Source organism: Tachyglossus aculeatus, chromosome Y4 (genome assembly GCF_015852505.1).
Source record: "Tachyglossus aculeatus isolate mTacAcu1 chromosome Y4, mTacAcu1.pri, whole genome shotgun sequence".
Taxonomy (NCBI): Eukaryota; Metazoa; Chordata; class Mammalia; order Monotremata; family Tachyglossidae; genus Tachyglossus; species Tachyglossus aculeatus.
Window position 1 is genome coordinate 12,974,845 of NC_052096.1, and position 27,114 is coordinate 13,001,958.

General features: G+C 70.4%; 1 protein-coding gene across 1 annotated transcript; it reads right to left on the reverse strand.

Moving 5' to 3' along the window:
- Positions 1-537: 537 nt before the first annotated feature.
- ASH1L (ASH1 like histone lysine methyltransferase) lies at positions 538-22,280 on the reverse strand. Its single transcript, XM_038768499.1, is given in 32 exon segments — positions 538-718; positions 809-1,140; positions 1,249-1,289; positions 1,991-2,157; positions 2,267-2,439; positions 2,574-2,712; positions 2,818-2,908; positions 3,027-3,113; positions 3,199-3,447; positions 3,616-3,748; positions 3,839-3,893; positions 7,340-7,492; positions 7,589-7,752; positions 7,837-7,934; positions 8,034-8,195; positions 8,668-8,776; positions 8,915-9,061; positions 10,923-11,129; positions 11,207-11,315; positions 11,404-11,449; positions 11,608-11,681; positions 11,835-11,880; positions 11,882-11,930; positions 12,211-12,390; positions 13,240-13,906; positions 14,087-14,203; positions 14,488-14,902; positions 14,904-16,367; positions 16,369-16,978; positions 17,031-18,308; positions 18,370-19,058; positions 21,781-22,280. Coding segments are annotated over 32 exon segments (8,754 nt in total). The 5' UTR covers positions 22,192-22,280; the 3' UTR covers positions 538-626.
- Between the last annotated feature and the right edge of the window lie 4,834 nt (positions 22,281-27,114).

The window sequence follows — 27,114 nt, forward strand, 5'->3', positions numbered from 1 at the left end:
GGAACACTGAGGCGTCTAACGCGCGGGGCGGGTGGGCTATTTGCTGCTCTCTTCCCGCTCTCAGGGAGGCGGGAGGGGGTCCGCCGGGAGGCCTGGGCCTCGGCGGGGCGGGACGGGGGGCTCTGTACAGGGCGTCCGGGGCTGGGGGGGGCGGTCAGAGTAGTGTTTTCGAGGCGCCGAGCGGCTCCCGGCGAAGGCTCCGGAAGGGGAATACTGTTCGGCTGTTGGCGTGGCGATGCCGGGGGCGCGGGCGTTAGGGCGGGCGGGCGGACACACGGAAGCCACGGTGCAGCAAACACACCACACGGCGGGCAGGAGGGGAGGGGGCCGGGGTGGGGGTGGGGGGAGAGGCGGGGACGACCCCGGGCCGCCCCGCCACCGTACCGGGGACAAGTGCTGTGGGTCACGCCGAGCTCACGTTTCACTCCGAGCCGGCGGCGGCGGCGGGCGGCGGGCCCGCCCCCCCTCGGGACTCTGAGTCCCGGTCGGCGGCGGGGACCGAGTTACCGGACTGTCTTGGACAGATTCCTCGTCCCCCTCCCGCGGGGCCGTGTCCGTAGCGGGCGGGCGGGGCGGCCCCGGCCTCCCGTCCGCCGCGGCGCTTGGGGTGGCCGGCCCGGGGCCGCTCACTTGCGGAAGCTGCTCTCCGCCATCAGCAGGGTCCGCCGCCGCAGCCTCCGGCCGGAGCCCTCCTCCAGCAGGTAGGTCACGTCGATGGCTGAGGGGAAGGGAGGGGGCTCAGCCTGGGGGGGAGACCCCTCCCCGCCGCCCCCGAGCCCCGCTGGCTGCCACGGCGCGACGCCCTCACCGTTCTTCCCCGGGATCTTGTCCAGGAGGGCGAGCAGGATCTGGTTGAGGCGCTCCCGCTGGCTGTGCCGCTGGTCCTCGGGGGACGAGGCGGCCGGGGGCGCGTCTCGCCCGCCCTCCTCGGCCGGCGGCCCGGCCGCCTTGTCGCCCTGGCCGGGCTCCCCGGGGGCGGGGGCGGGCTCGTGGCCGGGCGGGTCGCCCGCGGTGGGCGCGGGCTCCTGGCCGGCCAGCACCTCCTCCATCATCGGCAGCGCCGCCGCCGCCGCCGCCGCCTCCTCCTCCTGGCCCAGCTCCTTGAGGGGCGGCTTGGGACGCTCGGACTTCCAGGCCGACCTGGGGGGGCGGAGGGCGGGGCCCGGTTGGCCCCGGGGGAGGGGACCCCCCGCCACATGTGTGCCCGCCCGTGCTCGCCCCATGTCCCCCGGCCGCCGCCGGACTCACCTCCCTCCGTTCCGCTTGTAGTTGTCTGGGACGTAGTGAGGCTGCGGCGTGGGGGGAGAGAGAGGGTGAGTCGGGGCCGACCCCGGGGTTGGGGGGGCCCCCTCGTTCTCGCCTGTCCCGCCATCGACCCCCGGCCCACGTCATCCCCCGGGCCCGGAATGCCCCCAATCCCTCCGCCCATCCGCCAAGCTAGCTCTCTTCCTCCCTTCAAGGTCCTACTGAGAGCTCACCTCCTCCAGGAGGCCTTACCACACTGAGCCCCTTCCTTCCTCTGCCCCTCGTCCCCCTCTCCATCCCCCCATCTTACCTCCTTCCCTTCCCCACAGCACCTGTATATACGTTTGTACATATTTATTACTCTATTTTACTTGTACATATCATCATCATCATCATCAATCGTATATTTAAGCGCTTACTATGTGCAGAGCACTGTACTAAGCGCTTGGGAAGTATAAATTGGCAACATATAGAGACAGTCCCTACCCAACAGTGGGCTCACAGTCTAAAAGAGACTTTTTTATTTTATTTTTATTTTACTTTTATTTTATTCTATTTATTTTATTTTGTTAGCGTGTTTGGTTGTGTCTCCCCCTTTCAGACTGTGAGCCCACTGTTGGGTAGGGACTGTCTCTAGATGTTGCCCATTTGTACTTCCCAAGCGCTTAGTCCAGCGCTCTGCACACAGTAAGCGCTCAATAAATATGATCGATGATGATGATGATCCCGGGGCCGGGGGTCTCACCGAGAAGTCCCTCTTGGGCGTGAGGCGCTTGGGGAAGTGGTCGAAGGCGTAGGGCTTGGTGCAGACGGGGTAGCGGTTGCGGTGGATCTTGTAGAACAGGTGGGCCGACTTGTCGAGCCGGTAGTCGCAGATGTACACGTCCTGCTCCTTCACGCCTTTGGGCCGGCCTGGGACACCGGCGCCCTCAGGACCCCCGCCCGCCGGCCCGCCGGCCCGCCCGGCCGCGGCCTCCCGCCTTCCCCCGCCGCCCCCCGCCCCGGTCTCCCGGCGGCCCACCTTTGCAGAAGGTGTACAGGTCGAGCACGCAGCAGGTGCCCACCACGGCCTCGAGAGGGATGATCTCGTAGAGCGGCACGCGGAACAGCTCGTTGCGGTAGAAACGGCGGGACGGGGAGTGGTGGGTCTCGTGGGGGCGGAAGTAGTGGTGGCCGAAGGCGAAACGCTCCTCCCTGCGGCGGGCGGGCGGGCGGCCGGGGCGGGACGACACAACACCGAGGGGGCCGGTGAGCCGCGGCGGACGGGGGGCGGGGAGCCGCTCGAGGGGCGCGGGGGAAGCGGGCGGGGGTCCGGGGGCGGCACGCACTTGTCGTTCTTCCAGAGCTTCTCGATGCGGAAGATGTCCAGCTTGGCGCGGTTGACGTGGGACAGCAGCCGGTAGGACTGCCGCACCGGGTGCCCGTCGGGGGTCCGCCGGCTGTCCCGCATCAGGTAGACGCAGTCCCCTGCGGGCGGCGGGCGGGCGCTGAGCGCAACGCTCTGCGTCCCCACGGCGCTTTACCCGGGCCGGCGACGGGCCGCCGGACGCTCCCCGCGGGGCCCGGACCCACCTTGGTGCAGGAGCAAGTCATCCCGCAGAAGGCAGATGAAGTAGACGCAGCCGGGCTGGGCGTAGTGGGGCCGGGGGATCATGGGCACCTCCTGGGCGGGCAGACGGGCCGGAGGGAGGCCGGGTGAGCCGCCGCCCAGGCCGGCCCCTCCGGGCCCCGGGGCGGGGAGGACGCGGGGCCGGCCGGACGGACCGGGGGGGTCTCCTCACCCTGTCGACGGGCCGGGGGTCGCACTGCTCGCACAGGTAGTGGTCCACGTCCGAGGTGACGCCCAGACAGTCGCAGTGCTGCCACACCTGCGCGGAGGGGCGGCCGGGTCACCGCGCGGCGCCGGCGCCCGGCCCCCCCCGCAAGCCCGGCCCGGGGCGGCCCGCCACGCACCATGCATTTGTCGCACTGGATCATGAGGCCCTCGTCCTTGTAGAGGCCGCAGACGCAGCGGATGACGTCGTCGTCCTTCTCGTGGCCGCTCTCCTTCTCGCACAGCGAGGCCTCGCTGCTGTCCGCCTCGCTGGCCGTCTCGCCCACGATCTCGTCGATCTGGGCGGCCGCCTCGTGCCGGGCGCTGTAGTAGGCCTTGCGCAGCCGGCACACCGCCCGCCCGATGGGGGACTTGCGCCCGTGGTACTTCTGGGGGAGGGCACGGCCGGCCTGGCCCCTCAGCGCCCGCGCCCCCCCACCGCCTTAGGCCCCTCGGGCTCGTCGCCCCTTCCGCCGGCCTCCCGGGCCCGGGGCGAGCGGGGGACGCGGCCGCCTCGCGGGGCGTCCCCCAGCCCCGCGCCCGGCCCGGACGCTCACCTCGGCGTTGCGGAAGACCTTGAGCATGTCCGCGTCGAAAGCCTCCACCGTCTTGTAGTAGCCGGTCAGAATCTGCTTCTCGATGGTGGCCAGGTCCAGGGGTTCCAGGATCTTCTCGTAGTACTCGGCGTTCCTGGCCGGTGGCGAGCCCGGGGTCAGCCCGGCCGGCCAGGGGGGTGGGGGTGGGGAGGGTCCCTCCGCCCGCCCCGGCGCCCGCACTTACTTCTTCTTTGGCGGGAGGGTGAGCAGCGGGGCCGCCAGCGCCTGGCGCGAGGAATCTGGGGAGGAAACGCGGGGGCGTCGGGGCGGTCCGGCCCACCGAACTGACCGGAGAGGGGCGGATCTGCGGGGCCCGCATCCCCAGCTCCTCCATCTCCCACCCCTTCCCTCCCGCCACGGGAGCCTGCCGGATCCCGACTTCACCCCGACGTCGGCCCCTCCCCGCGCTCCGGGCGGTACCGCCGCTCGGATCGTGGCTCTGAAACGTCGCCTCTCCACGCAGACCTCCCCTCCTCCAAGCTCGCCCGCCCGCGCCTCTCTGCAACGGGCAGAGACCCCCGACGGTCACCTCTGGCCCTCCGACCCATCCACAGTCCCCACGCTCTTCTCTACACCCGCCGGCTCCGGTTCCTCATCCGATTCCCTCCTCGAATCCCTCCAGTCCGGCTTCCAGCCCCTCCAAGGTCACCAGCGATCTCCTCCGGGCCAAATCCGACGGCCTCTGCTCCATCCTAGTGGCCCTCCGCCCGTCGGGGCCTTTCGACACCAGCCCCTTCGCCTGGACGCATCATCCGACCTAGGCTTCGCTGCCACTGTCCTCTCCCGGTTCTCCTCCACCTCCCCGGCCGATCGTTCCCGGTCTCTTTCCCTCTGCGGATGATTCCCAAATCTCCGTCTCCAGCCCTGACCTCCCTCCCCCTCCGCAGCCTCGCATTTCCTCCTGCCTCCGGGACGTCTCTGCCGGGACCTCAGACTCACCACGTCCGAAACAGAACCCGAACCCCGTCCTCCCGCTGACCCTCCCTGTCTCACGAGCCTGTAACCTTGGCGTTACCCTCGACCCTCCTCTTTCGTTCAACCGCCGACCACCGGGTCGATAAAAACCCACCCTTCCCTCTCCATCCAAAGGGCTACCGGGTTAATCCGAGCCCTCATCCTCTCCCGCCCTGACTTCTGCGTCGGCCCCTTCGCTGACCTCCCGGCCTCCTGTCTCTCCCCACTTCGGTCCACGCTTCACTCTGCCGCCTGGATCGTTTCGCCACAGAATTTTCAGTCCACGTTTCCCCGCGCCTCGAGAACCTCCGGCAGCGGCCCATCCACCTCCGCGTCGAACGGGAACTCGTCAAGGTCGGCTTTAAAACGCCCGATCCCCTCCGACGTCGCCCCGCACGGGCTTCGCTCTTCGAATGCCAACCTTCACACCGGGCCTCCATCTCGTCTAGCTCGCCGCCGACCCCTCGCCCACGTCCCGCCTCTGGCCTGGGATGCCCTCCCTCTTCCTACGCGACAGACGATCGCTCTCCACGCCTCTGAAGCCTCGTGAAGAGCACATCTCCTCCGAGAGGTCTTCCCAACTAAGCTCTCGCTTCCCCCCACACCCTTCCGCGTCGCCCTTGCACCCTCAAATCACCCCTTCCTCAGCCCCGCAGAACTAGACTCTAAACTTGCGGTGGGCAGGGAACGTGTCCACTGTTATACGGTCCTCAACCGAGCGCCTAATGCAGTGCTTTGCACGCGGTAACTGCTCGGTAAGTACGACTAAGTGAATGACATATCCATATCCACAATTTACTTGTTTATATTCATATCCGTCTCGCCCTCTAGACCGTAAGCTTGTGGCTGGCAGGGAATGCCTCCTACTGACTCTATGTTGGATTCTCCCAAGAGCTTAGTACATTGCTCTGCACACAGTAAGCGCTCAATAAATACGATTGAATGAATAAATGAATGAGTGCTTCGCACACAGTAAGCGTTCGGCAACTACGATCGACAGACTGACCTCCGGTTTTGTCCGATTACAAGTTAGAGCGTTTGCTCTGCTTTGTTTGTAACTATTCCTTGCTCTGTCTCCTTCAGAGCGTAAGCCTCTCGCGGGGCGAGAACGTGCCACTGTTTTCTCCTGCACTTCCAAAGCAACTACTACAGTGCCCTGCACCCCGTCAACCTACTGAGCACTCGCTGTGTGCACAGCACTGTACTGAGCACTTGGGAGAGCCCAACAGACCTGAGTAGATAATAACAGCGGCACTTATTAAGCGCTTACTATGTGCAAAGTACCGTTCTAAGCGCTGTCGAGGTTACAAGGTGATCAGGTTGCCCCACGTGGGGCTCCCAGTCCTAATCCCCATTTCCCAGATGAGGTAACCGAGGCCCGGAGAAGTTAAGTGACTGCCCAAAGTCACCCGGCTGACAAGCGGTGGAGCCGGGATTTGAACCCACGACCTCTGACTCCAAAGCCCGGGCTCTTTCCACTGAGCCGCGCTGCTTCTCTAAAGGTAGAGACGATCCCCGCCCGGAAGGACCTTAGAGGTTAGAGGGGGACAGAGACGCTAAGACCAATTACGGGCGGACACGCGCATGCAAGGGCCATCAGGCAGAAACTCCTCACCCTGGGCTTCAAGGTTGTCCATCCCCTGGCCCCCTCCTACCTCACCTCCCTTCTCTCCTTCTACAGCCCACCCCGCGCCCTCCACTCCTCCGCCGTGCCTCGTTCTCACCCGTCCCGCCATCGACCCCCGGCCCACGTCCTCCCCCGGGCCTGGAATGCCCCCAATCCCTCTGCCCATCCGCCAAGCTAGCTCTCTTCCTCCCTTCAAGGCCCTACTGAGAGCTCACCTCCTCCAGGAGGCCTTCCCAGACTGAGCCCTTTCCTTCCTCTCCCCCTCGGCCCCCTCTCCATCCCCCCCATCTTACCTCCTTCCCTCCTCCACAGCACCTGTATATACGTTTGCACCTATTTATTACTCTATTTATTTATTTTACTTGTACATATCCATTCTATTTATTTTATTTTGTCAGTATGTTTGGTTTTTTTCTCTGTCTCCCCCTTTTAGACTGCGAGCCCACTGCTGGGTAGGGACTGTCTCTATATGTTACCAACTTGTACTTCCCAAGCGCTTAGTCCAGTGCTCTGCACACAGTGAGCGCTCAATAAATACGACTGATGATGATGATGATGATGATGATGGGGCGAATACCAAAGCCCTTCAGAGGTGATCACGAAGTGCCGCCCCTCCTTCTACTGCTGTTACTGTCGCTGCCGACACCGTCCTCGCTACCTCTCCCTCTCCCCTTTCCTTCTCCCCTCCTGAGGTCACTCCTCCTCCCAGAGGTCTTCCCCGAACCATCTCTCCGCCCCCTCTCCCCCGCTGTCAACCGTCGTCCTGGCGTTTCCGTGCCACCCGGGCGCTCGGGCCCCACTGAGGGCTGCGGTACTGAGGCGGCTACCCAGTAGGGACCGGGCCGACCCCCCGTCCGACTCCCGCATCGGCCTGTAACCCCCCCGGGGACGGGTATCACGTCTCCTAATCCTTCTGCACGCTCCCAAGCTCCGAGTCCCGGGAACCAGGTGGGCATCCGGTACGGCCCCCGTCCCCCGTGGGTGACGGGCCGCTTCCGACCGGGCCTCCGGAGCCCCGGGTGATTCCGGGGGCACCCCGCAGGCCGCGATTCCCCGGCCCCTCCGCCCCGGTCGGTCGCCCATCCCCGCCCCCTCGGGCGGCACCTTTGTAGGAGACGATGCTGTCGCAGATCTCCTTGAAGATCTGGGCCAGGCGGGCGGCCCGCGCCACCTCGATGTTCTCCTCGGCCGCGGCCAGCCGCCGGGTGCGCACCGAGCGGGCCGTCTGCAGGGCCGAGAACTGCGTCATGAACACGTCTGGAGGGGCGGAGCAGAGCGGAGGCGGCGGCCCCCCGTCAGCGCGCGCCGGGCCGGGCCGGGCGGCCCCCCCCACGGCCCGGCCTCCCGCCTCACCAGACTTGATGTTGCCGTCGTCCCGGCAGATGCCGCTCCAGCGGGTGTAGAGGGCCGGGCCCCCGGGGGCCAGGGTGTCGTCCGGGTCCTTCAGCTCTTCCTGCTTCTGCCGGATCCGTTCCCAGTTGCGCACCAGGAAGACGCGGCGGCGCAGGACGAAGTTCCTGCGGGGAGGGAGGGAGCGTGTGGCCGGGGAGCGGCCCGCGGCGGGGGCGGCGGCGGGAGCCGGGGGACCGGGCCGGACTCACCTCTCGCGGTTGGACATGGGCTTCATCAGCAGCTGGGGGGTCAGCCGGGGGGTCGGGGCGTTGACGCTCTCGCTCGGCTCCTCGGGCGGGTGGCCTCTCTGGGGGCGGGGGGACACGGGCGGGAGGTCCGCGGGGGCCGGACGCCCCGCGCCGCGCCGCGCCCCGGCCCCCCGCCCCGGCCCCGCGGGGCGGCTCACCCTCTTCTTGAGCTTGTGCTTGGATTTCCTCTTCTCCTTGGACCGGCCGGACCGCCTGTGCGCGGCGGAGGGCTGCGTGCCCTTGCTGGGGAGCCCGCTCACCCGCTGACTCTTGCCGCCGATGATGCCCCGGCACTTCTCAAAGCCGCACTTGCACAGTTGCTGGCGGAGGAGAGCGGCGGGGCCTTAAAAACCGGCCGCGCCACCGGGGGCCGGAGGAGGAGGAGGAGGAGGAGGAGGAGGAGGAGGCCCCCTTCCTTCCTCTCCCCCTCTCCATCCCCCCATCTTACCTCCTTCCCTTCCCCACAGCACCTGTATATATGTATATATGGTTGTACGTATTTATTACTCTATTTATTTTACTTGTACATTTCTATCCTATTTATTTTATTTTGTTGGTATGTTTGGTTCTGTTCTCTGTCTCCCCCCTTTTAGACTGTGAGCCCACTGTTGGGTAGGGACTGTCTCTATGTGTTGCCAATTTGTACTTCCCAAGCGCTCAGTACAGTGCTCTGCGCATAGTATGCGCTCAATAAATACGATTGATCGATTGATTGAGGAGGCGGGATGGCGGGGGGAGCCCGGCGCCGGGTGCCCACGGGGCCGGGACCCGCACACCCCGGCGCCCTCCCACCTGCTTCTCCACGTTGAAGGAGTGGAAGTTGTAGTCGTACGTCAGCTCCGTCCCGGCCGGCACGTCCTTCAGGGCGTACAGCCCGATCCGGTAGACCCCGTTGACGGACCTGGGGGCGGGCGGGAGGACAGACGGACGGGCAGCCGGGGCCGAGCCCGGGCGGCCGCCCCCACCCCCGGCCCGGCCCGCCCCCGGTCCCTCCCGCCGCCCGCCCCGCCCGCCCCGGCCCCCCGCCGCGGGCCGCTACCATTTCTGCATCTCGCAGTTGGGGTCGCAGCTGTGGTTGATGAATCGGGCCTCGTTGCCCATGCGGTAGCTGTCGATCACCATGCCGCTGTCCAGGTTCAGGCAGTAGTGGTCGTTGTGGTTGTGGTACTGTTCGATCATCCGGTTCCTGAGCGGCGGGATGAGGGGCGGGATGAGACCGGCGCGCCGGGCCGGCCCGTCCTTGGCGGGGGAACCCCCGTCTGGCTCCTCTCCTCTCAATGATAATGACGACGACGGCGTTTACTCCGTGAGAAGCACCGTTCTGAGCGCCGTGGGGAGGCCACCGGGTGACCGGGGGGGTCACAGTCTTAACCCCCGTTTTCCAGATGAGGTGACCGAGGCCTGGCGCTCGCCAGCTGTGTGACTTTGGGCGAGTCACTTCACAACTCTGGGCCTCGGTTCCCTCATCTGAAGACTGTGAACCCCCCCGTGGGACAACCTGATCACCCTGTAACCTCCCCAGCGCTTACAACAGCGCTTTGCACCCAGTAAGCGCTCAATAAATACGATTGATTGATTGATTTGCACTTAGTGAGTGCTTGATAAATGCCATTATTATCACTAAGTGACTTGCCCAAAGTCACCCAGCTGGCAAGTGGCGGAGCCGGGATTTGAACCCGTGACCTCTGACTCCAAAGCCCGGGCTCTCGCTCCTCCCGCTCCCCTTCTGCGTCGCCCTGACTCGCTCCCTTTATCCGCCCCCTCCCTCGGCCCCGCAGCCCTCGCGTCCGTTTCTCTAATCTTATTTATTCGCGTTCAGGTCTGACTCCCCCCCGGACTGTAAGCTCGCCGCGGGCAGGGAGCGTGCCCGTGTACCGCTCTGCCACTCGTTCAATCGTATTTATTGAGAAGCAGCGTGGCTCGGTGGAAAGAGCCCGGGCTTTGGAGTCAGCGGTCAGGGGTTCAAATCCCGGCTCCACCGCTTGTCAGCTGGGTGACTTTGGGCAAGTCACTTCCCTTCTCTGGGCCTCAGTTACCTCATTTGGAAAATGGGGATGAAGACTGGGAGCCCCCCAAGCGACAACCTGATCACCTTGAATCCTCCCCCAGCGCTTAGAACAGTGGTTTGCACATAGTTACGCCGCTACTGTGGCTCAATGGAAACAGTACGGGCTTTGGAGTCAGAGGTCATGGGTTCAAATCCCGGCTCCACCACCTGTCAGCTGTGTGACTCTGGGCAAGTCACTTCACTCCTCTGTGCCTCTGTTACCTCATCTGGAAAATGGGGATGAAGACTGTGAGCCCCCTGTGGGACAACCTGATCACCTTGCAACCTCCCCAGCGCTTAGAACAGTGCTTTGCACATAGTAAGCGCTTAACAAATGCCATCGTCATTATTAAGCGCTTAGTACAGTGCTCTGCACGCAGTAAGCGCTCAATAAATACGATTGATGATAACAATAACAATAATAATAATGGCATTTATTAAGCGCTTACTACGTGCAAAGCTCCGTTCTAAGCGCTGGGGGAGGTTACAAGGTAATCAGGTTGTCCCACGTGGGGCTCACAGCCTCCACCCCCATTTTCCAGATGAGGTAACTGAGGCACGGAGAAGTGAAGCGACTTGCCCCGAGTCACCCGGCTGACAACTGGCAGAGCCGGGATTTGACCCCATGACCTCTGACTCATCATCATCATCATCATCAATCGTCTTTATTGAGCGCTTACCACGGGCAGAGCACTGGACTAAGCGCTTGGGAAGTACAACTCCAAAGCCCGGGCTCTTTTCCACTGAGCCACGCTGCTTCAGCGTGATGACAGTAAGCCCTTAATAAATGCCATTATTATCATCGAGCCCTTACCGTGTGCAGAGCACTGTACTGAGCACTTGGGAAGTCCAAGTCGGCAACGTAGAGAGACGGCCCCTGCCCAACAGCGGGCTCACAGTCTAGCCGTTCCCTCCCCGGCTACGGCGCTCGAGAAATCCGACCGAGCCGAGGACGCCCGCCGGCCGGTCCCCGAGGCCCCTCGGGCGGCCCCCCGGCTACCTGAACTCCTGCTCGCTGACGACCTCGCCCAGGTACTCGATGATGAACTGGCCGGCCCGGAGGGGCTGCTTGGTGCGGATGCCCCAGCCCTTCTCCTCGGCCCGGAACCGCTCCAGGCACTGGACCCACTCGTGCCGCTGGATGCGCTGGTTGCAGCAGCGTTCCCCGCAGGGGCACGTGTTGGGCGAGCACTCGGCGAAGATCATCCTGCGAGCGGGGCGAGGGGGCGGCTCAGGCCCGGCCCCGCAGGGTCCCCCCGCCGCGGCCCCGGCGCGGGCGCCTACCTGTTCAGACAGTCGTCCAGGCAGCCCTCCCCGTGGCCGTCGTCGGGCTTCCGGCAGTTGCAGGTGGTGGCCTCGTAGCCCGAGAAGGGCTTGACGTCCACGTAGACGTCTTGGTGGGGAGATCGGCGGGGGGGGCGGGGGGTGAGCGGGGCCGCGGGGAGGGGGCCGCGCGGGGAGGGGAGGGGGCGGATACTCACTTGAGCGGATCTTTTTATACAACGGGACGTCCGGCTTCTTGTACAGCTAGAAGAGGGAGACGGGGCGCGGGGAGGGCGGAGGCCGTGAACGGGGGGCGGTCCCCCCGGGAGCGACACGGGCCCTCGGAGGTCGGTGCTCCGGGCCGGGGGCGGGGAGGGGCGGACGGGGAAAGGGAGAGGGAAGGAGGGACTCGAACCCCGCACCTGATTGTGCTTCCACTGCCAGAGGGTGTCGTACGGCAGCTGAAAGTCCACCCGCTTCTGCCGCAGGTACTTGCCTGGATGGGCAGACGGGATCGGGTCGGTTCGCGGCGCGGGGCGGCGGGGGGGGGGGGGGGTCCCCGTCATCTGGAGATCGGGCGGGACCGGGCTGAGACCCTGCCCCACCTCCCCCAGGCGCCCCGGGCGGGGTGGGGGGCGGACCCACGCACCGACGTGGATGGGGGCGGGGAACAGGCCGTGGTCGTGCTCCCCGGGGGGTGTACTCCAGCTTCTCCTTCTTCAGCTGCATCAGGCGGCTCCTGGGGCTGCGGGGCGGAGCGGGAGGGGCCCGGTGGGCGGGGGCGGGACCCCGGCGCCCACCACCGCCTCCCGGCCCCCGGCTGGCACACCGGGGCGGGGGCGGTGAGGGAAGAAGCGGGCGGGGGCCCAGCGGTCCGGCAGCGCGTCCGCCCCGGGGCTCGCCACGCGGGAACCGCCGAACGGACACCGTGACGATTGTCAGCGCGACCCGCCCCCCAACCCGGGGCCACCCCACCTGCCCGGACCGCCCCCTCCGCGGGCCCCGCGCGCCCGCCGCGTACGCACTCGGTGGTCTTGAACACGTCGGAGTAGAGCCCGGCCTTCTGGTATTTCTTCTTCGGGGGCCGCGGGGCCTTCTTCTCCCGTGGGACCAGGGTGGGCGGCGGGGGCGGGGGAGGCGGCGGCGGTGGCGGGGCCGGGGGCTCCTCGGGCTCAGGGGGCTCGGCGGGGGCGTCCGGGGCCGGGCTGGGCGGTTCGCCGGCCGGCCCGGGGAAGCTGGGCGGACGGACCGGGTGCGTCACCGGCACGTGCAGCCCGACGACGCCGGGCCCGCCGGAGGCCCCTCCTCTCCCCCTTTTAGACCGTGAGCCCACTGTTGGGTAGGGACTGCCTCTATATGTTGCCAACTTGGACTTCCCAAGCGCTTAGTACAGTGCTCTGCACACAGTAAGCGCTCAATAAATACGACTGATTGATTGAGATAGCCTCCCGGCGCCCGGGGGACGGCCAGGGGAGGGCCGGTTCTCCGTGTCGGGACGCCCCCGCCTCGGCCGGGTCCATCTGCCTCCCTCTCGGGAATCTTTCCCCGCTTGGGGAGACGGGCGGGCGAGGCGGGGGGCCATCAGGAGGCCCACCCCCGGCTCCGGGCCCACCCGGGCCACCCAGGGCCGACGTCGGCCTGGCACGGCTCGGCAGGTCGTGCCCGGGCCGCCTCCGGCTCGGAACTCGGCCCCCGGGGAAGTCCCAGGAAGGGCGGCCAACGCGGTCCCCCAGCCAGCGGGCATGGGGGTCCCTCACGGTCAGCTCGGGGAGGCGCCCCCCACTCTCTCACACCCCTCGCCACCCCACGCCGCCTCTCTGGGGCCCCTGAGGGCCGAGCCAGTAATCGGCACCCCTATCACATTCCATAATGCCCACGCCATTCGGCCCGGAGGGGCCGGGCGCCGCCACCCCGCCCTCCGGCTGGCGTTTCGGGGTGCCCGGATAGCCGCGGGACCCAGAGCACGCGCCGGTCACCCGTCCCACCCGCCGGGCACCCGGAGATCCCCGCGGCCGGGCCGGGCCCCGGAATAAGAGGAGGCCTGCGGCGCGTACCTCGGGGCGGCCTCCCTCTCCTCCTCGTCCTCGGGAAGCGGCTTGGGCCTCTTGCGGCCGTGCTGCTCCTCGTCCGGCGGCCACTGCTTCCTCTTCCAGCCGCGGCCGGGCTCCGGCTCCGGGGCCGGGCCGGGCGGCCCGCTCCGCCCCACGCTCTGCACGACGGCCTCGATGACGTCCGTGACGGTGTCGGGGCTCGGCTGGGGCTCGGCGGCGGGCGGCCCCTCGGCGGGCGGCTCCCCGGGCCGGGGCGGGGACTTGGGCGGGCGGCCCGGCCGGCGCTTGACGAAGTTGTTCCCGGTCCGGGCCTGCCTCTGCAGCTTTTTGGCCTTCAGGATCTTGTTGACGTGGTCCAGGTTCTTCTTGGTGGCCAGGATCTTGTCGAAGTGGCCCACCTTGCGGGTGAGCAGCGGGCCAGGCTCCGGGGCCCGCCGCTTCAGCTGGGGCGGGGGGCGGCCGCCGTCCCCGCCGGCGTCGCCGGGGGCGACCGGGCCCGGCGGGCCCTCGGGCCTCCCCAGGCCGCGGGACGGCTCCCGGCCGGGGCCCTGCTGGGCGGCGGCGGCGGCGGCCCCGGGGTCCGGGCTCTCGTGCGGGGCCGCCCGCGGCGGGAGGCCGTCCGTCGGGTCGCCGGCGGGCCGCGGGCCGCCCCGCGGGAGGATGCCCAGCCCTGGAAGAGACGAGGCGGGCGCTGAGGGGCGGAGGAGCCCGTCGGCTCGCTCCGCCGTATTTACCGAGCTCCGTACCGCGCGCTCGGGAGAGGCCGATGGCAACGGACGGACCCGTTCCCAGCCCACACCGAGCTCGCCCGTTCCGCCCCCGGCCGGCCCGGCCCCCGGCGGGCACGTACCCGTGGAAGACGGGACCTCGGACAACGGTCTCCGGCGGGTGGGGCTGGCGTGGCTGCTGTCCAAGGGTCTCGGAGGGGGGACTTTGTCCGAAGCCGGCTGGGAGCCCGCGGGCGGCCCTGCGGGCACGTACGCACGGACCGGTCGGTCTGGGGCCCGCGGGATCCCGCCTCGCTCGGGGGGCCCCTCCCCGGAGCACGGGCCGCCCCAACCTGCCAGGTGGGCTCCCCTCCGGCCCCCCGGCCGCGAAGCAGCGCGCCCTCCGTCTCCCGCGTCCCAGAAGGGGAGCGACGCGCGGGCCTCGGAGGACGCCCGCGGACGGACGGGACGGGGAGCGGCCGGCCCCGCTCCTCCCCGCCGCCCGGGTCGTCCGCGTCCCCCCCCCCGAGGCCCGCGCCCGTACCTGCCAGCGCCCGCGGGGTCCTCTCGCCGCCGGGCGGAGGCGGCTCTTTCATAGCCGGCCGCCCCAGCGGGCCGTCCTGGGCGGAGAAGAGGCCGGGGCCGTCCGGGCTCCGCCTGCGCCCGCCGGCCCCCGCCGCGGCCCGGCAGCTGCCTATTGCACTTGTGAAGAGGTTCGTGTGCTCGGCGCCTCCGGCCGGCTCGGCGGCGCCGCCGCCGCCGCCTCCGCAGCCGCCCGCGGCGGGGGCGAAGGTGCCCGGGGCCCGGGCCGGCCCGCCCTCGGCGCCGTCCGGCGGCGGCCCCGGGGCCGGGCCCCCGGGCTCCGGCTCCCGGGCCGCCCAGGGGTCCTCGCGGGCGAGCGGGCCGCGGGGCGGGGCCAGGTGGGGGCAGGCCAGGTGCCAGCGGTGCTCGTCCTTGTGGTCTGTGGCGCTCGGCGCCGGGGCCCTCCTTGGCCAGGCGGTAGCGCTGGAGCCCGTCGAGGGCGGCGGCGCGGGGGACGGGGGCGGCGGCGGCGGGGCCCGGGGGCTCCCCGGCCCGGTGGTCGCGGTGCTTGTGCCGGTGGCGGTGCTTGTGCCCCACCATCCAGCCGTAGGCCACCTCGGGCGGGAGGCCGGGGTAGGCGCCCACGGAGAGCAGGGGGCCCCGGCCGGCGGCGGCGGCGGCCGCGGCGGCGGCGGCCGCGGCCAGCAGGGCCTCCTGCTGCTGCAGCAGCTTATGCTTCTTCTTGCGGTACTTGGCCGGGTTGAGGAGCAGGTGGCCGGCGTGCACGTAGGAGGGCGGGGGCAGCGGGGCCAGCGGGGCGGGGAAGGAGGGCGAGGGCGGGGGCGGGGGCGGGGGCGGGGCCGGGGCCGGCGCCGCGGCCGGCGGCGGCGGCGGAGGGGGCGGGTAGAGGGCCGGCGGGTAGCGCCCGTAGTAGCCCAGGCCGAGCGGGGCGGAGGCCAGCGGCGAGGGCGAGTAGGGCAGGCCGTAGGACGGGTAGAAGCCGGCCCCCGAGAGCGGGAAGCTGAGCCCGGGCAGGAAGGGCACCTCGGCCACGGCCTGGCGCGCCTTGGCGGGCCGGCCCCGTTTCCGCTTGGGGTCGGCGTCGCGCCCGTAGCGCCGCGGGTCCAGCGGGAAGGCCGGCGGCGGGTAGAAGCTGCCGAAGTTGATGCGGAAGATGGTGGGCAGCGGCTGGTGGCGGGCGGCGCCGAAGCGCAGGCGGCTGCGGTGGGTGATGCGGATCTCGCTCAGGCGGCCGGCCAGCTCCTCCAGCTCCGCCAGGAAGCCCGGGTCCTGCCGGCCGCGCAGGGCCGGCCGCTTCTTCTTCTTGCGTTTCCGCTTCTGCCGCTTCAGCTGGTCGTAGCCGAGGTAGTCGTGGGCGCGCCGCTTGCGCTTGTGCTTGTCCTTGAGGCCGCCCAGGGCCGCCGCCGCCGCCGCCGCCGCCGCCGCCGCCTCGGGCACCAGCAGGGCCGCGTGCTCGAAGGAGTGGCGCCGCTTGCGCGGGCCGCCCGCCTTCTCGGCCCGGTCCGAGGTGCTGTTGTTGTCCGTGCCGATGCCGCTGTCGCTGGGCGCCGTCTCGTCGCTGTGGGCCTCGCTGGCCGGCGAGGGCGTGGCCTCCTTGAGGGCCGCCAGCTCGCTGAAGTGGCCGGGCGGCGGGGGCGAGTGCGGCAGCAGCGTGGGCGGCGAGAGGCGGCGCCGGGCCCGGGCCGCCTTGCGCCCGCCCGCCGGCCGGCCGTGCCCGTGCAGGAAGGGCACGGGGCCCGGCTCGGCGAAGCCGGCGTCGCTGCTGGCCGGGCTCTGGCCCCCGCTGGCCCCGCTGGACGAGTGGGAGCGGCCCGGGGAGGGCAGGGCCTCGGGGCCCGGGCCGCCGCCGCCGCCGCCGCCGCCGCCCCCCGCGCCCCCCCGGCAGCAGGAGGGGGCCCAGGCCCGGCCCGCCCGCCAGGAAGCCGTTCAGCAGGGCCTTGGGCTTGCGGCCGCGGCGCTTGCCGATGTAGATGGTCCCCTTCTTGCTGACGTTGATCTGCTGGCCCAGCTTGGAGCCGAAGGTGGCCGCCAGGGTGGACATGGGGCCCGGCAGCGGGGGCGGGGCGGCCCCCGGGCCCCCCGGGGCCCCCGCCTCCGCCGCCGCCGCCGCCGCCGTGGCCGCCGCCGCCGCCGAGCTGGACAGGATCTGCGTCAGGAGCCGCTTGCGCTTCAGCGTCTTCATCTTGTTGATCTTGCGGACGATGGTCTTCATGAGCTGGCCGTGGGTCCGCTTGGCCACCCGCGGGCCGGGGTCCCCCGCCAGGGCCCCCCCCGGCGCCGCCGCCGCCGCCGCCGCCGCCCCCAGGGCCGGCCCCCGGCGCCGCTCCTCCCGCTCGAAGAAGCCGTCGGCCGCGTCCAGCGGGCCCGGGCCCTCGGCCCCGACGAAGGGGGCCATGGACAGCACCGGGGGCTGCCGGGGGGCCGGGGGCCGCAGCTGCCGCTTGGGCCGCCCCCGCTTCTTGGGGAAGGGGGAGCCCGCCAGGCCCGGCGGGGGCGGGGGCGGCGGGGGCCCCGGCGGGGGCCCCGGCGCGGGGGGGCGGCGGGAAGCCGGGGATCTCGATCTCGGGCTGCAGGACGGGCGGGCCGGGCTCCTCCTTGGCGGGCGGCCCCGGCAGCGAGAAGACCTTGGAGGCGGGCACCCGGAGCGCCCGCTTCGGGGGCCCCTCCAGCTGGGGCATGTCCTGCGCCCGGGGCCGCCCCCGCTTGGGCCGGTACAGCTCCGGCAGCAGGTCGGCCGCCACGCGCACGCCGGCCGGCAGCTTGTGGGAGCCGAAGGGCCGGTGGGCGGGCGGCCCCGCCGGGCTCAGCTTGGGCAGCCGGTGCTTGAAGAAGTCGCGCTCCACGAAGACGGGCGGGCCCAGGCCCTTGAGGAACGGGGCCGGGTCGGGGCCGCCCCCGGGCCCGGCCCCCGGCCCCGCCCGCCCGGCGCGGGCCACGCTCTGGAACAGCTCGGCGCGGTCCAGCTCCAGCGCCTTGGGCGAGCGGCAGGCGGCCCGGGCCACCACCTTGGTCCAGCGCGGCTTCCGCCCCTTCCGCTTCTTCAGCGGCTTGGCCTGCAGCCCGCCGGCCGCCCCCGGGCAGCACTTCTCGGCCGCCGCCGCCGCCGCCCCCAGGGCGCCCAGGGCCCCCAGCGCCCGCAGCGGCTTGGGGCCGAACAGGCCGCCGAACGCCACCGCGCCCGCCTCCTTCCCCAGCACGGAGCCGGCCCGGGGCCCGTCGTCGGAGCCCGGCGGGCCGTGGCCCCGCGGGCGGTGGGCCGGCGGGACGCGGTCGGGGGAGAACGGCCGCTTGCCCGCCGGCCCCGCCTCCGAGCCCCCCTCGGGCGCCTCCGCCGAGGGGCCCGGGAGCGGCGGGGCCGGGGCCGGCGGGGCCGGGGCCGCCCCCGCGGGGGTCCGGCTCAGGGCGGCCACCGAGACGGCCGGGGCGGGCGAGGGCAGGCTGCCCTCCCCCGCGGCGCTGAAGGGGGACTTGGCGGAGGAGGCGTCGGACGCGCCCCCCGTGCGGAAGTCCGGGGACGTGCAGTAGACGGCCGACGGCTTCTCCGGCCGGCCCGCCTCCGGGCCCCCGCCCCGCTCCGCGAAGCCGGGGGCCGCCCTGTCCGCCCCGGGGCCGGCGCCCGGGCCCGGGGCCCCGTCCCTGCGGCCGGAGGACTTGTCCGGGCCGCCGTCGCGGAAGGGCCGGCCGGCCGCCGCCTTGTCCGGGAGCCGGCCGGCCCCGGGGGGCCCCTCGCCCGGGACGCCGGCGGGCTCCGGGCCGCCGAGGCCGGCGCCGGGGGGGGCCGTGGGCGGCGGGCGGGGCCGGGCCGGGCCCCGGGGGCTCGGCCTGGAGGCCGCCCGGGTCCCCGGCGGGCAGGCCCAGGCCGGGACCGGGGCCCGGCGGGGGCCTCCGCGCAGGCTCCTTGGGCGGCGTGGCCGGGGCCGTCCCCTTGCCCGGCTCGCGGCTCACCAGGCCGAGGAGGGAGCCCAGCCCGGGCCTCCTGGCCGGCTCCTTGGCCGGGGGGCCCGGGACCGACCCGAGGCCCGGCGGCCTCCTGGGCGGCTCCTTGCCGGCCGACCCGGCGGCCGGGGCGGGGCCGGCCCGGCGGGCCGGGTCCTTGGCGATGAACGGGGGCCCCGGCTTCCTCGCGGGGTCCTTGGCCGGCAAGCCCCCCGTCGTTCCCGGGCCGGCCCGCTTGCCGGGGTCCTTGGCCGGCGGCCCAAGGGCCGGCTTCTTCGCCGGGTCCTTGCCGGGCGCGGCCCCCCCGGCCGCCGGCCCGGGCGTCGCCTTCTTGGGCTTGGCCTTGGCGGACTTGGCCGGGGGGCAGGTGGCGATGAGCTGGGCCAGCTTCTCCGTGACGCTGGCGGCGCCGTTGGGCAGGGCCCGCTCTTTGGGGTCGGGGGGCGCCCGGCTAACCCCCGAGGCGGGCGGCGGCGGCGGCGGCGGCGGCGGCCCCGCCTTGGGGCCGTCGGCCGTCATCTCGGCGCGGAGGGGAGACGGTTTCCGGGGCGCGGAGGGGGCCTCGGCCGGCGTGTGGCGGCGGAGGCTCTCGGCGACCGGACCGTCGTCCGCCTTCCGGAACAGCTTGGCCGGGTCCTGCGGAGGCCGAGGGTGCGGAGCTCAGAGGGTCGCCCGGCCCCCGGCCGCCCTCCACCCGGCTCGTCGGGCCGGCTTGATGGCCACCCCCGGCCCGGCCCCCGACCCTCCCGGACCACGGCCCGCCGGGCGGGTGGGACGGGCGGCCACGCGGGCGACGGAGCCCCTCCCCGGGAAACCGCGCCACCCGAAGCCGAACCCGGACTCGGCCCGCGCCTTCCCCCGCTCCCCGCAACCATCGCCCGCCTGCCGGCCTCCTCCGTGACCACCGGATGCCCGTCCCCACCCCCTCTCGGAGGATGGAGGCCGGGCCCCTTGGTGCTCAAGAAGGGGCCCAGGAGGGCGCTGACCACCCAGCTGAAGCCGGGTCCACGGCAGGGACAACGGCCGAGGAGGGAGGATGGCCGCTCGCCGGCCTGGGCTCGGATCCTTACACTCGCTGGGCCACCCTGGAGAATCTATCCACCCTCCCTGGGGGCCGGCTTCCTTAGACGATGATATTTCTTGGGGTATCTGAGAAGCATTTACTACGCCCCCGGCACCGTTCTGAGCACCGGAGTAGATACGAGCTAGTCGGGTTAAACACGGTCCCCACCCCGCATGGGGTTCACGGACTTAATCGCCGTTTTAGAGACGAGGTAGCTGAGGCCCAGAGAGGTGAAGTGATATGGCCGAGGTCACACAGCAGACAGGTGGCGGAGCCGGGATTAGAACCCATGACCTTCTGACTGTCAGGCCCGGGCTCTAGCCACTAAGCCACACTGTTTGGTCCCGCTGGGCCAGGCGTAGGAGGCTCCCTGTGGCCGGGCTTGGGGTTTGTGGGCCCGCTGGGCTTCCTCACGGGCTCCCAATTGTCCCAACTCGGGGGACACAGCCATCACCCGGGCAGGGCGGCCCCTGGGGATGCCACCTGGGGCCCGGAGAGGCTCCTGCCATGCTCCTCGGCCGCCCACACCGCCCGGTTCCGGCTCCGCCCCCGGCACGCTGGGTGTCCTCGCGGAAGGCACGCCGCCTCTCCGGGCCTCAGTTTCCCCGCCTCTGAGACGGCAGCATGATCCCCGCCTTGCCCTCTCGGTGACGCGTGTCGAGAGGGCGGCGTACGGTCGCCGGCACCGTCGCCATCCCCAATCGGAAGTGCAGGAAACTGAGGCCCAGAGGGATCGCGTGCCTCCCTTGGGGCCGAGCGGCATGGGACAGCAGCGGGGGGTCGACCGGAGCGCCGCGCCTTCCAAGCCTAGGCCCACCCCGCCCCCGCGGCCATCGGCTGTCCCGAGCCCCTCGCCCGGCCATCCCGATGCCCCCCCCGGGGGGCCCCCCGCCCGCCTCCCACGGTCCCTGGCACCGTGCGCCTCTTCTGCACTCCCGCCCCCGGGCCTCCCGCCCCCCACCGCGCCCGGGTCCGTGAATGCCCGGGCAGGCGGCCCGGGCCGGGAGCCCCGCCAAGCCCTGCTCGGGAAAGGCGGCCAGAGGGGCCATTAGCAGGGGCGAGCGGGGACCCCCGGACCCACGGGGGCCGGGGTCCCAACAGCCAGGTTTCCGCAACCACGGCGCTCCAGGTTGGCGGGCCCGGGAGGCGAGGGGGGCCGACGGACCCCCCCCCAGGGAGGGAAGGAGAGAGGGAGCGATGGAGGGAGGGAGGCCGGCAGGTGCTGGCACACCACCAGGCCTGGGAAGCCGCCGCCTCCCCCAGAACCAAACCACCCGGAACTCACTTTGGGCAGGCGGGCCGGGGGACGGGCTGGGGGGGAGGTCCAGCACCGCAGGGTTGGGCTCCCGGGGCGGTGCCGGGGGGCAGGGAGGGGAGGGGGAGAAGCCCCGGCCGGATGCGCGGCAGGGTTTGCACAACAGCAGCGCGGCAGCTCGCTCACTCGCTCGCTCCGGCCAGGCCGGGCCGCCCGCCAGCGGCTGGATGGCTCCCTCCCCCCAGCCCCCGCCCCCGCTCGCCCCTGGCCCGGCCCAAACCGCCGTCTAACCGAGGCCCGCGCCCCTGGATCCCGGGCGGGACGGTGGAGGCGGCGGGGCCCGGGCCCGGGGTCCCCCTCGGGGAAGGTGCCCCGGCCCCCCGGCCCCCCAGCCCCTGCCTGGGGCCCGTGGGGACCCTCCGGAGCGCACTCTCTTTCGGCCCACCCCATCCCGCGGGTCTCCAGGCGGCTCCGACGCCCACCGCTCACCATCCGCGCCCTCGAAAGGATCCTGCCCCGACCCACCCTCGGGGTGGGAGCCCTCGGCCGCTTGCCAGCCAAGAAGACCACCGAGACCCCTCCGTTGCCAGCTGCACCCTTCCTGTCCTCGCGGCAGCCCGGCGTGGCACCCCTGCCCCTGTCAGGCCAAGAACTCGCACGCGCCGCAGACCCCACGGCGCTGACCCCCCTCCTCCTCTGCCTCCTTCTCCTGACCCCGGTCTGCAGGCTGGTAGGCAGTCAGACCCTCCGCTCGGTGGCCCCCGGTGCCAGCCGACACCCCGGGCTCGGGACGGGCCTGCCCGCTGTCAGTGAAGGGTGGGGCGGAGGAGGGCTGAGCCCCCGATCCCGTGCCGTCCCGCCGCCGGCCCCTCGCGGCCTGGCTGCCTGGAGACCACCGATGACCCGGAGCTGGACCGCAGGCCCCCCCCGGTCAGCGACCGTGCCCACCAACGCGGCCGCCCCGCGCCCGGTACGATACCCCGCGCGGAAAAAGCGCCCGATCGACGCCACCGGTGGGGCCAAGCGCGCCCTCGACTCACCCGCTTGGCGGGGCCGGGCTCGGCCCGGTCGTCGCCGGCCTTGCCGCCCTTGAGCGGCTTCCTGGGCTGGCGTCCTGTGGTGCGGACGGCCGGCCGGCACACGTAGTTCTCCAGGCTCTTGGGCGGCTTCTTGGTCCTCTTGGCCTGCAGGCCGATCTTCAGCTTGAGGTTCCCCTCGGAGAAGTTGGTCTCCTTGACGGAGAACTGCGGGGGCGCCTCGGCCTCGGCCCCGTCGGGCCCCTGCCCCGCCTCGCCCCGGCCCCAGGCGTCCTCCTGGCGCTCGGCCTCCCTCCTGCCGCCCGAGGGGCCGGGGCCCGGGCCCGGGCCGGCGGCGGCCCCGGGGCCCTTCCTGGGGAACCCTTCCGCGTCCGCCGAGCCCAGCCCTAACATGGCACAGTTCCGAGGGTCCATCCCGGGCAGGCGCTACCGCGGGGGAGCTCCCCGCCAGGCTGCCGGGGTCCTCGCGCGCTCTGCCGCGGCCACGGTGGGAGAGGCGGCGACGGCGTCTTCGGTTCTGCGGGGTGGGGAGGGGGGAGAGAGAGACAGAGAGAAGGAGAGAAAGAACGAGGACGGTCGGTTAGCGACCCGGCCCGGGGGGCGGCGCCCCACGTCCCGGTCTCCGCGCCCCCCGGGCCGCCGAGCCGTCTCCCTCTCTGAGACCTCGCCCACGCCGGCACTCGCGTGTCACCCGGGAAGCCGAGCCGGCGAGGCCTGGCCCGGAAAGGCCTTCCTTTCCCTTCGCTCGCCTCGCCTTCCCTCGCCATCTGCGGCTGGCAGGCAGCGCGCGAGGGGGCGGGCGCCGGGGCAGCTGCCGGGATGCTATTTTGGGGCCTGCGCTCGCCGGGGATCACCTCCTCCCGCCGGCGCGGGCCGGCCCCGCCGCGCTGCCCGCACCGGGGGGCCCCCGGGCCCTTTGCAGAAAAACTGCCGGTCTCCGCCCCCCACCACCGGGACAGCCGTGTGGCCCGACCTCCTCTCCATCCCACCGGTGGCCGCGGGACCCTTGGCACGACTGAGCCCGGACCCCCAGGGGCGCGGGCCCGCCGGCTCCGAGGGGCCGACTGAGCGTTCACCGCGGGAGGAACCATGGCGGGGGCCGCCGGGGCAAGAGCCGGCCGTGCCCACCTGCTTCCCATTTCCCACCGCGCTCGCAGGCCAACAGACGCAGGGCCGGGGGGGGGGGGGGTAGACTGAGTCAGTCAGTCGGTCAGTCATTCTTATTTATCGGGCACCGAGCTAAGCGGTCGGGAGGGGATGCTACAGCAATAAGCAGACCCGTTCTCAGCCCACGACGAGCTTATGGTCTAGAGAGGGAGGCGGATGTTAATAGAGAGAGATAAATAAATAAACTGAGGTCCAGAGGTCACCCAGCAGGCCAGGGGCCGGGAGCTGGGGCTTCTATGTGATGCCAATTTGTACTTCCCAAGCGCTTAGTACAGTGCTCTGCACATAGTAAGCGCTCAATAAATACGATTGATTGATTGATTCGGCGCGTGCGGGGGTTGACCGGGCCTCCTTCCTGCAACGACCGGTTTCTCGTCTGGTCCCAGGGCAGCACCGGGCGGCCTGGCCCGGCCCCCCCGGAGAACGTTCTCCGTAGACGTTGCGGGTCCGGCTCACGCAACCCGCTCTCCGCTCGCTGCCACCCCTCACCGTTCCTCCTAGTCACAGTAATAATAAGGATAACAAAATTTGTTAGGCGCTTACTGCGCGCTAAGCACCGTTCTCAGCGCTGGGGTGGATCCAAGGTCATCAGGTTGTCCCACATGGGGCTCACAGTCTTCATCCCCATTTTAAAGATGAGGTAACAGGCACAGGGAAGAGTAGTGAGTCGCTCAAGATCACACAAAAGAGAAGTGGCAGAACCGGGATTCGAACCCTCGTCCTCTGACTCCCCAGCGCGGGCTCTTCCACTAAGCCGCGCTGCTTCTTGTGATGATGGTGGTATTTATTAAGCGTTCATTATGTGCCAAACACTAAACTAAGCACTGGGGTATATACACGTAAATTGAGTCGCTCACAGTCCCACATGGGGCTCACAGTCGCATCCCCGTTTTCCAGATGAGGGAACTGAGGCCCAGGGAAGCGAAGCGGCTTGCCCGAGGTCACAGAGCAGACGTGTCGGAGCTGGGATTGGAACCCATGACCTTCTCCCCCCCGGACCCGAGCTCTAGCCACCACGCCAGGCTGCTTCTGTGTAGCGTGGTCTAGTGGGTGGAGCCCGGGCCTGGGCCGTGTGACGTTGGGCAACCCACTTCTCTTCCCTGGGCCCTCAGTTATCCCATCTGTAGAAGGGGAACGAAGATCGGGAGTCCCAAGGGGGGCAGAAACCGTGCCTGCCCCGGGCAGACGGCCTCTCGTAGCCCGGGCCGGCCTCTGCTTCCACTGCCAGGGCTCAGGAGGGCACCCGGTGGGCACCCAGGAAAGGAAAAGTCCCCATCGTGGTGCACTCGTCGTGCCCTTTAATTCTTCCATAGTGCCTTCCTCTAGGCTGTCAGCTCGTCGTGGGCAGGGAGGGTGTGTTTACGGTTCTGCTGTCCTCTCCCGAGCGCCCGGTCCGGTGCTCTGCACATGGTGAGCGCTCGATAAATACGACCGACTGACCGGCTGTCTTTCACCTCAACGGCCGCGCTTCAGCCTGGGAGGTCAGCAAGCAGGGAGCTCCTCCCCTTTGTGCAGGGGAGGAAACCGAGGCCCGGGCCAGTCTGAAGTCGCCGAGCCGGGCCCCGTGGGGTCACATCCACCCGAAGCTCGGGGCCCAGGCCGGGTGGGCGAGGGAGGGTCCCCCAGGCCCCGATGGTTCGCGTCACTCCTCGTCCGCCCGCCTGCCAGCCCCAGCTCTTCTTGCTGCTCAGGGAGCCCCCGCATCCCCCGCACCCCACCCAGTCCCTCCCCAGCCCTGCCGGCGGCCAACGGGTGGGCTGCCCGGCCAGCGGGGCTCTCGGAGCGTGAGCGGAGTGGTGTAAAGCGTTTGAGACCGTCTGCCCGTCACCCCCCTTGGCCCCCACCCCGGCCCGCTGAGAAACCAACGGCAGCAGACTGTCCTGGCATGGTGGAGGAGCGAGGCAGAGCCCCCGGCCGGGCCCGCTCTGGCCGGTGAGGTCACTGCCCGGACCCCGCGGCCAGGGCCGGGCCCAGCCCACGGCCTCCTTGGAAGCATTCGGGCCCAGATCAGGGCCCGAAGCACACCTGCCCGCAAACGCAGGCACGCGCCCGTGCAGACACGCACAGACGGCCTCTCACACCCGCCCAGCCCCCCTCCGCCGGTCCCTGGCCGCCCGTCGGTGAGCCCTCCTCCGCGTCGGTACCCACGGTTTTCCCGAGAGGGCGTCGGGGGAATCGCCCAGAAGGAGATAACGACACAAGCGCTGCCTTCCAGGAACTGGAATCCAGCAGGGTGGGCTGCGTTGGCATAAGGTGACGGATGACTCGCAGTTACGCGGGAGACAATAGGTACAAAGAACGGAAACCCGTGAATGTCAACAAGCGGGTCGCCATGCGGTGACGGGGACCGGGGGAGGCGGGCACCCATCAGGGCATCCCTGTCAGTCGTAGCCCGCCTCCCTGCCAGATCCGCCCCCGTCACCCGACCGATGCCCTGCCTTCTGGGCCCGTGGAGGCCAGCCTCTTGGCAAGACCACGACGGGCACCTACGGGGAGGGCGGTGAGGGCCCCTGGCACCCCTACAGCCCCCCACCACGACGTCGGGGATCCCTGGCATCACGGGGTCAGGGACCACGGCTACCCCCGCAGCCCTCCACCACAGTGCCCGGGCTCCCCGGGGCCCCCACGGCCTGACACCCCCAGGGTCAGGGTTCGAGCACGTGCAGACGCCCAATTCTAGGCAGCCGAATCGAGGGAGTCTCCATCGGGACCGGGGTGAAGGGCAAGACGGCGGATTCTGAACCCCGGCTGGCTGGGAGCGGCTTTCTACCCCGGGGGGCCCTTCTCGGGGGCGACCGTCCGTCCATCCATCTCCCCCCAGACCTCCCGGTCCGGCCCCCGGGGCTCCGGACCGCCTTGGCCGTGCGGCTCGGACTCCCGGAGACGCCCATCGCCCCTTTTAGACGAGGCCGCCGGTCGGCGAGAGGCGGCGTGGCCTGGTGGTCAGAATCTGGGCCCGAGGGCCCCAGGTTCTAGTCCCGAGCTGCCCCAGGCCTCCTGCGCGGCCTTGGCCAATCAATCGGTCAATCAACGGGATTTACCAAGCACTTCCGTGTGCGGGGCACTGTGCTCTGCGTTTGGGAAAGCCCCTTACCAAGGGACAGGGACCCTGTCTGATTCCCTCCCGGCCCTCAGTACGAGCGCTCTGCCCCCACGGTAAGCGCTCAATAAACACCATTATTGCTTCAAAGCAATAAAGAGTTGCTACGCGGGATCCCTGCCCGCAAGGAGCTGACGGTCTCAGGAGGGGAGAGACAAACCTGAAGGTCAAGGACAGACGGGGAAAATAGTAAGGTAGAAGAAATATTTACACAGACGCCGCGGGGCGGGGATAAGCAGCAAGAGTCCTGAAGGGGCCCAGGGCCAAGGGCAGGGTCGAAGCAGAGGGGACGGCAGACGGGGCTTAGTGGGGGACAGCCTCTTGAAGATGTGCTTTTAGGAGAGTTTGGAAGGTGGGGAGACAGGTGGACCGTCCGACGTGAAGGAGGGAGAGTGCGGGCGACGGAGGAGACCGAGGCCCGGACGGTGGGCTGGCATCGGGGGAGCGGGGCCTACGGACGGGGCTCGCGGGAGATCGGCGAGGCAAGGCGGGAGGGGAGAGAGCGGACTCGAGTGCCTCCAAGCTGACGGGCGAGTCTCCGACTACCGGTTTCCTCATCCGTGCAACGGGACGGGGGCTGGGCCGGATTCCGATTCCCTTCCGAACTATACTGTGAGGTCCCGGGAGGGCAGGGGTCGTGCTTACTGACGCTACCGTGCTCTCCGAAACGCTTAACGCCATGCTCTGCGCGCGGAGGGCGCTCGATGAATACCATCGATTGACTGACTGAGAGCCACTCCCGGAATCCGGCCCGGCGCTTGGGACACGGGAAGCGCTGAACGAACGCCACGACGGAATGCCATAATTACACACACACACACACACACACGCCCCGGACTGCCGGGGATACGAATCAAGCCAGCACACACGCGTGCCTAAGCACGGCCCCTCCCCGCCGATACCATTAGGAGAATCACCCAACCCAAACACAGGCCAAACGGACAGGGATGCCGCCGCCACCCTAGACTGCCCAGCTTGTCGGGAACGGACTGGCAGAAGCAGTAGCACCGGAGTTTACTGAGCACCCACCGCACGTGAGGCGCGACACAGGGCGCTTGAGAAAAGTACAA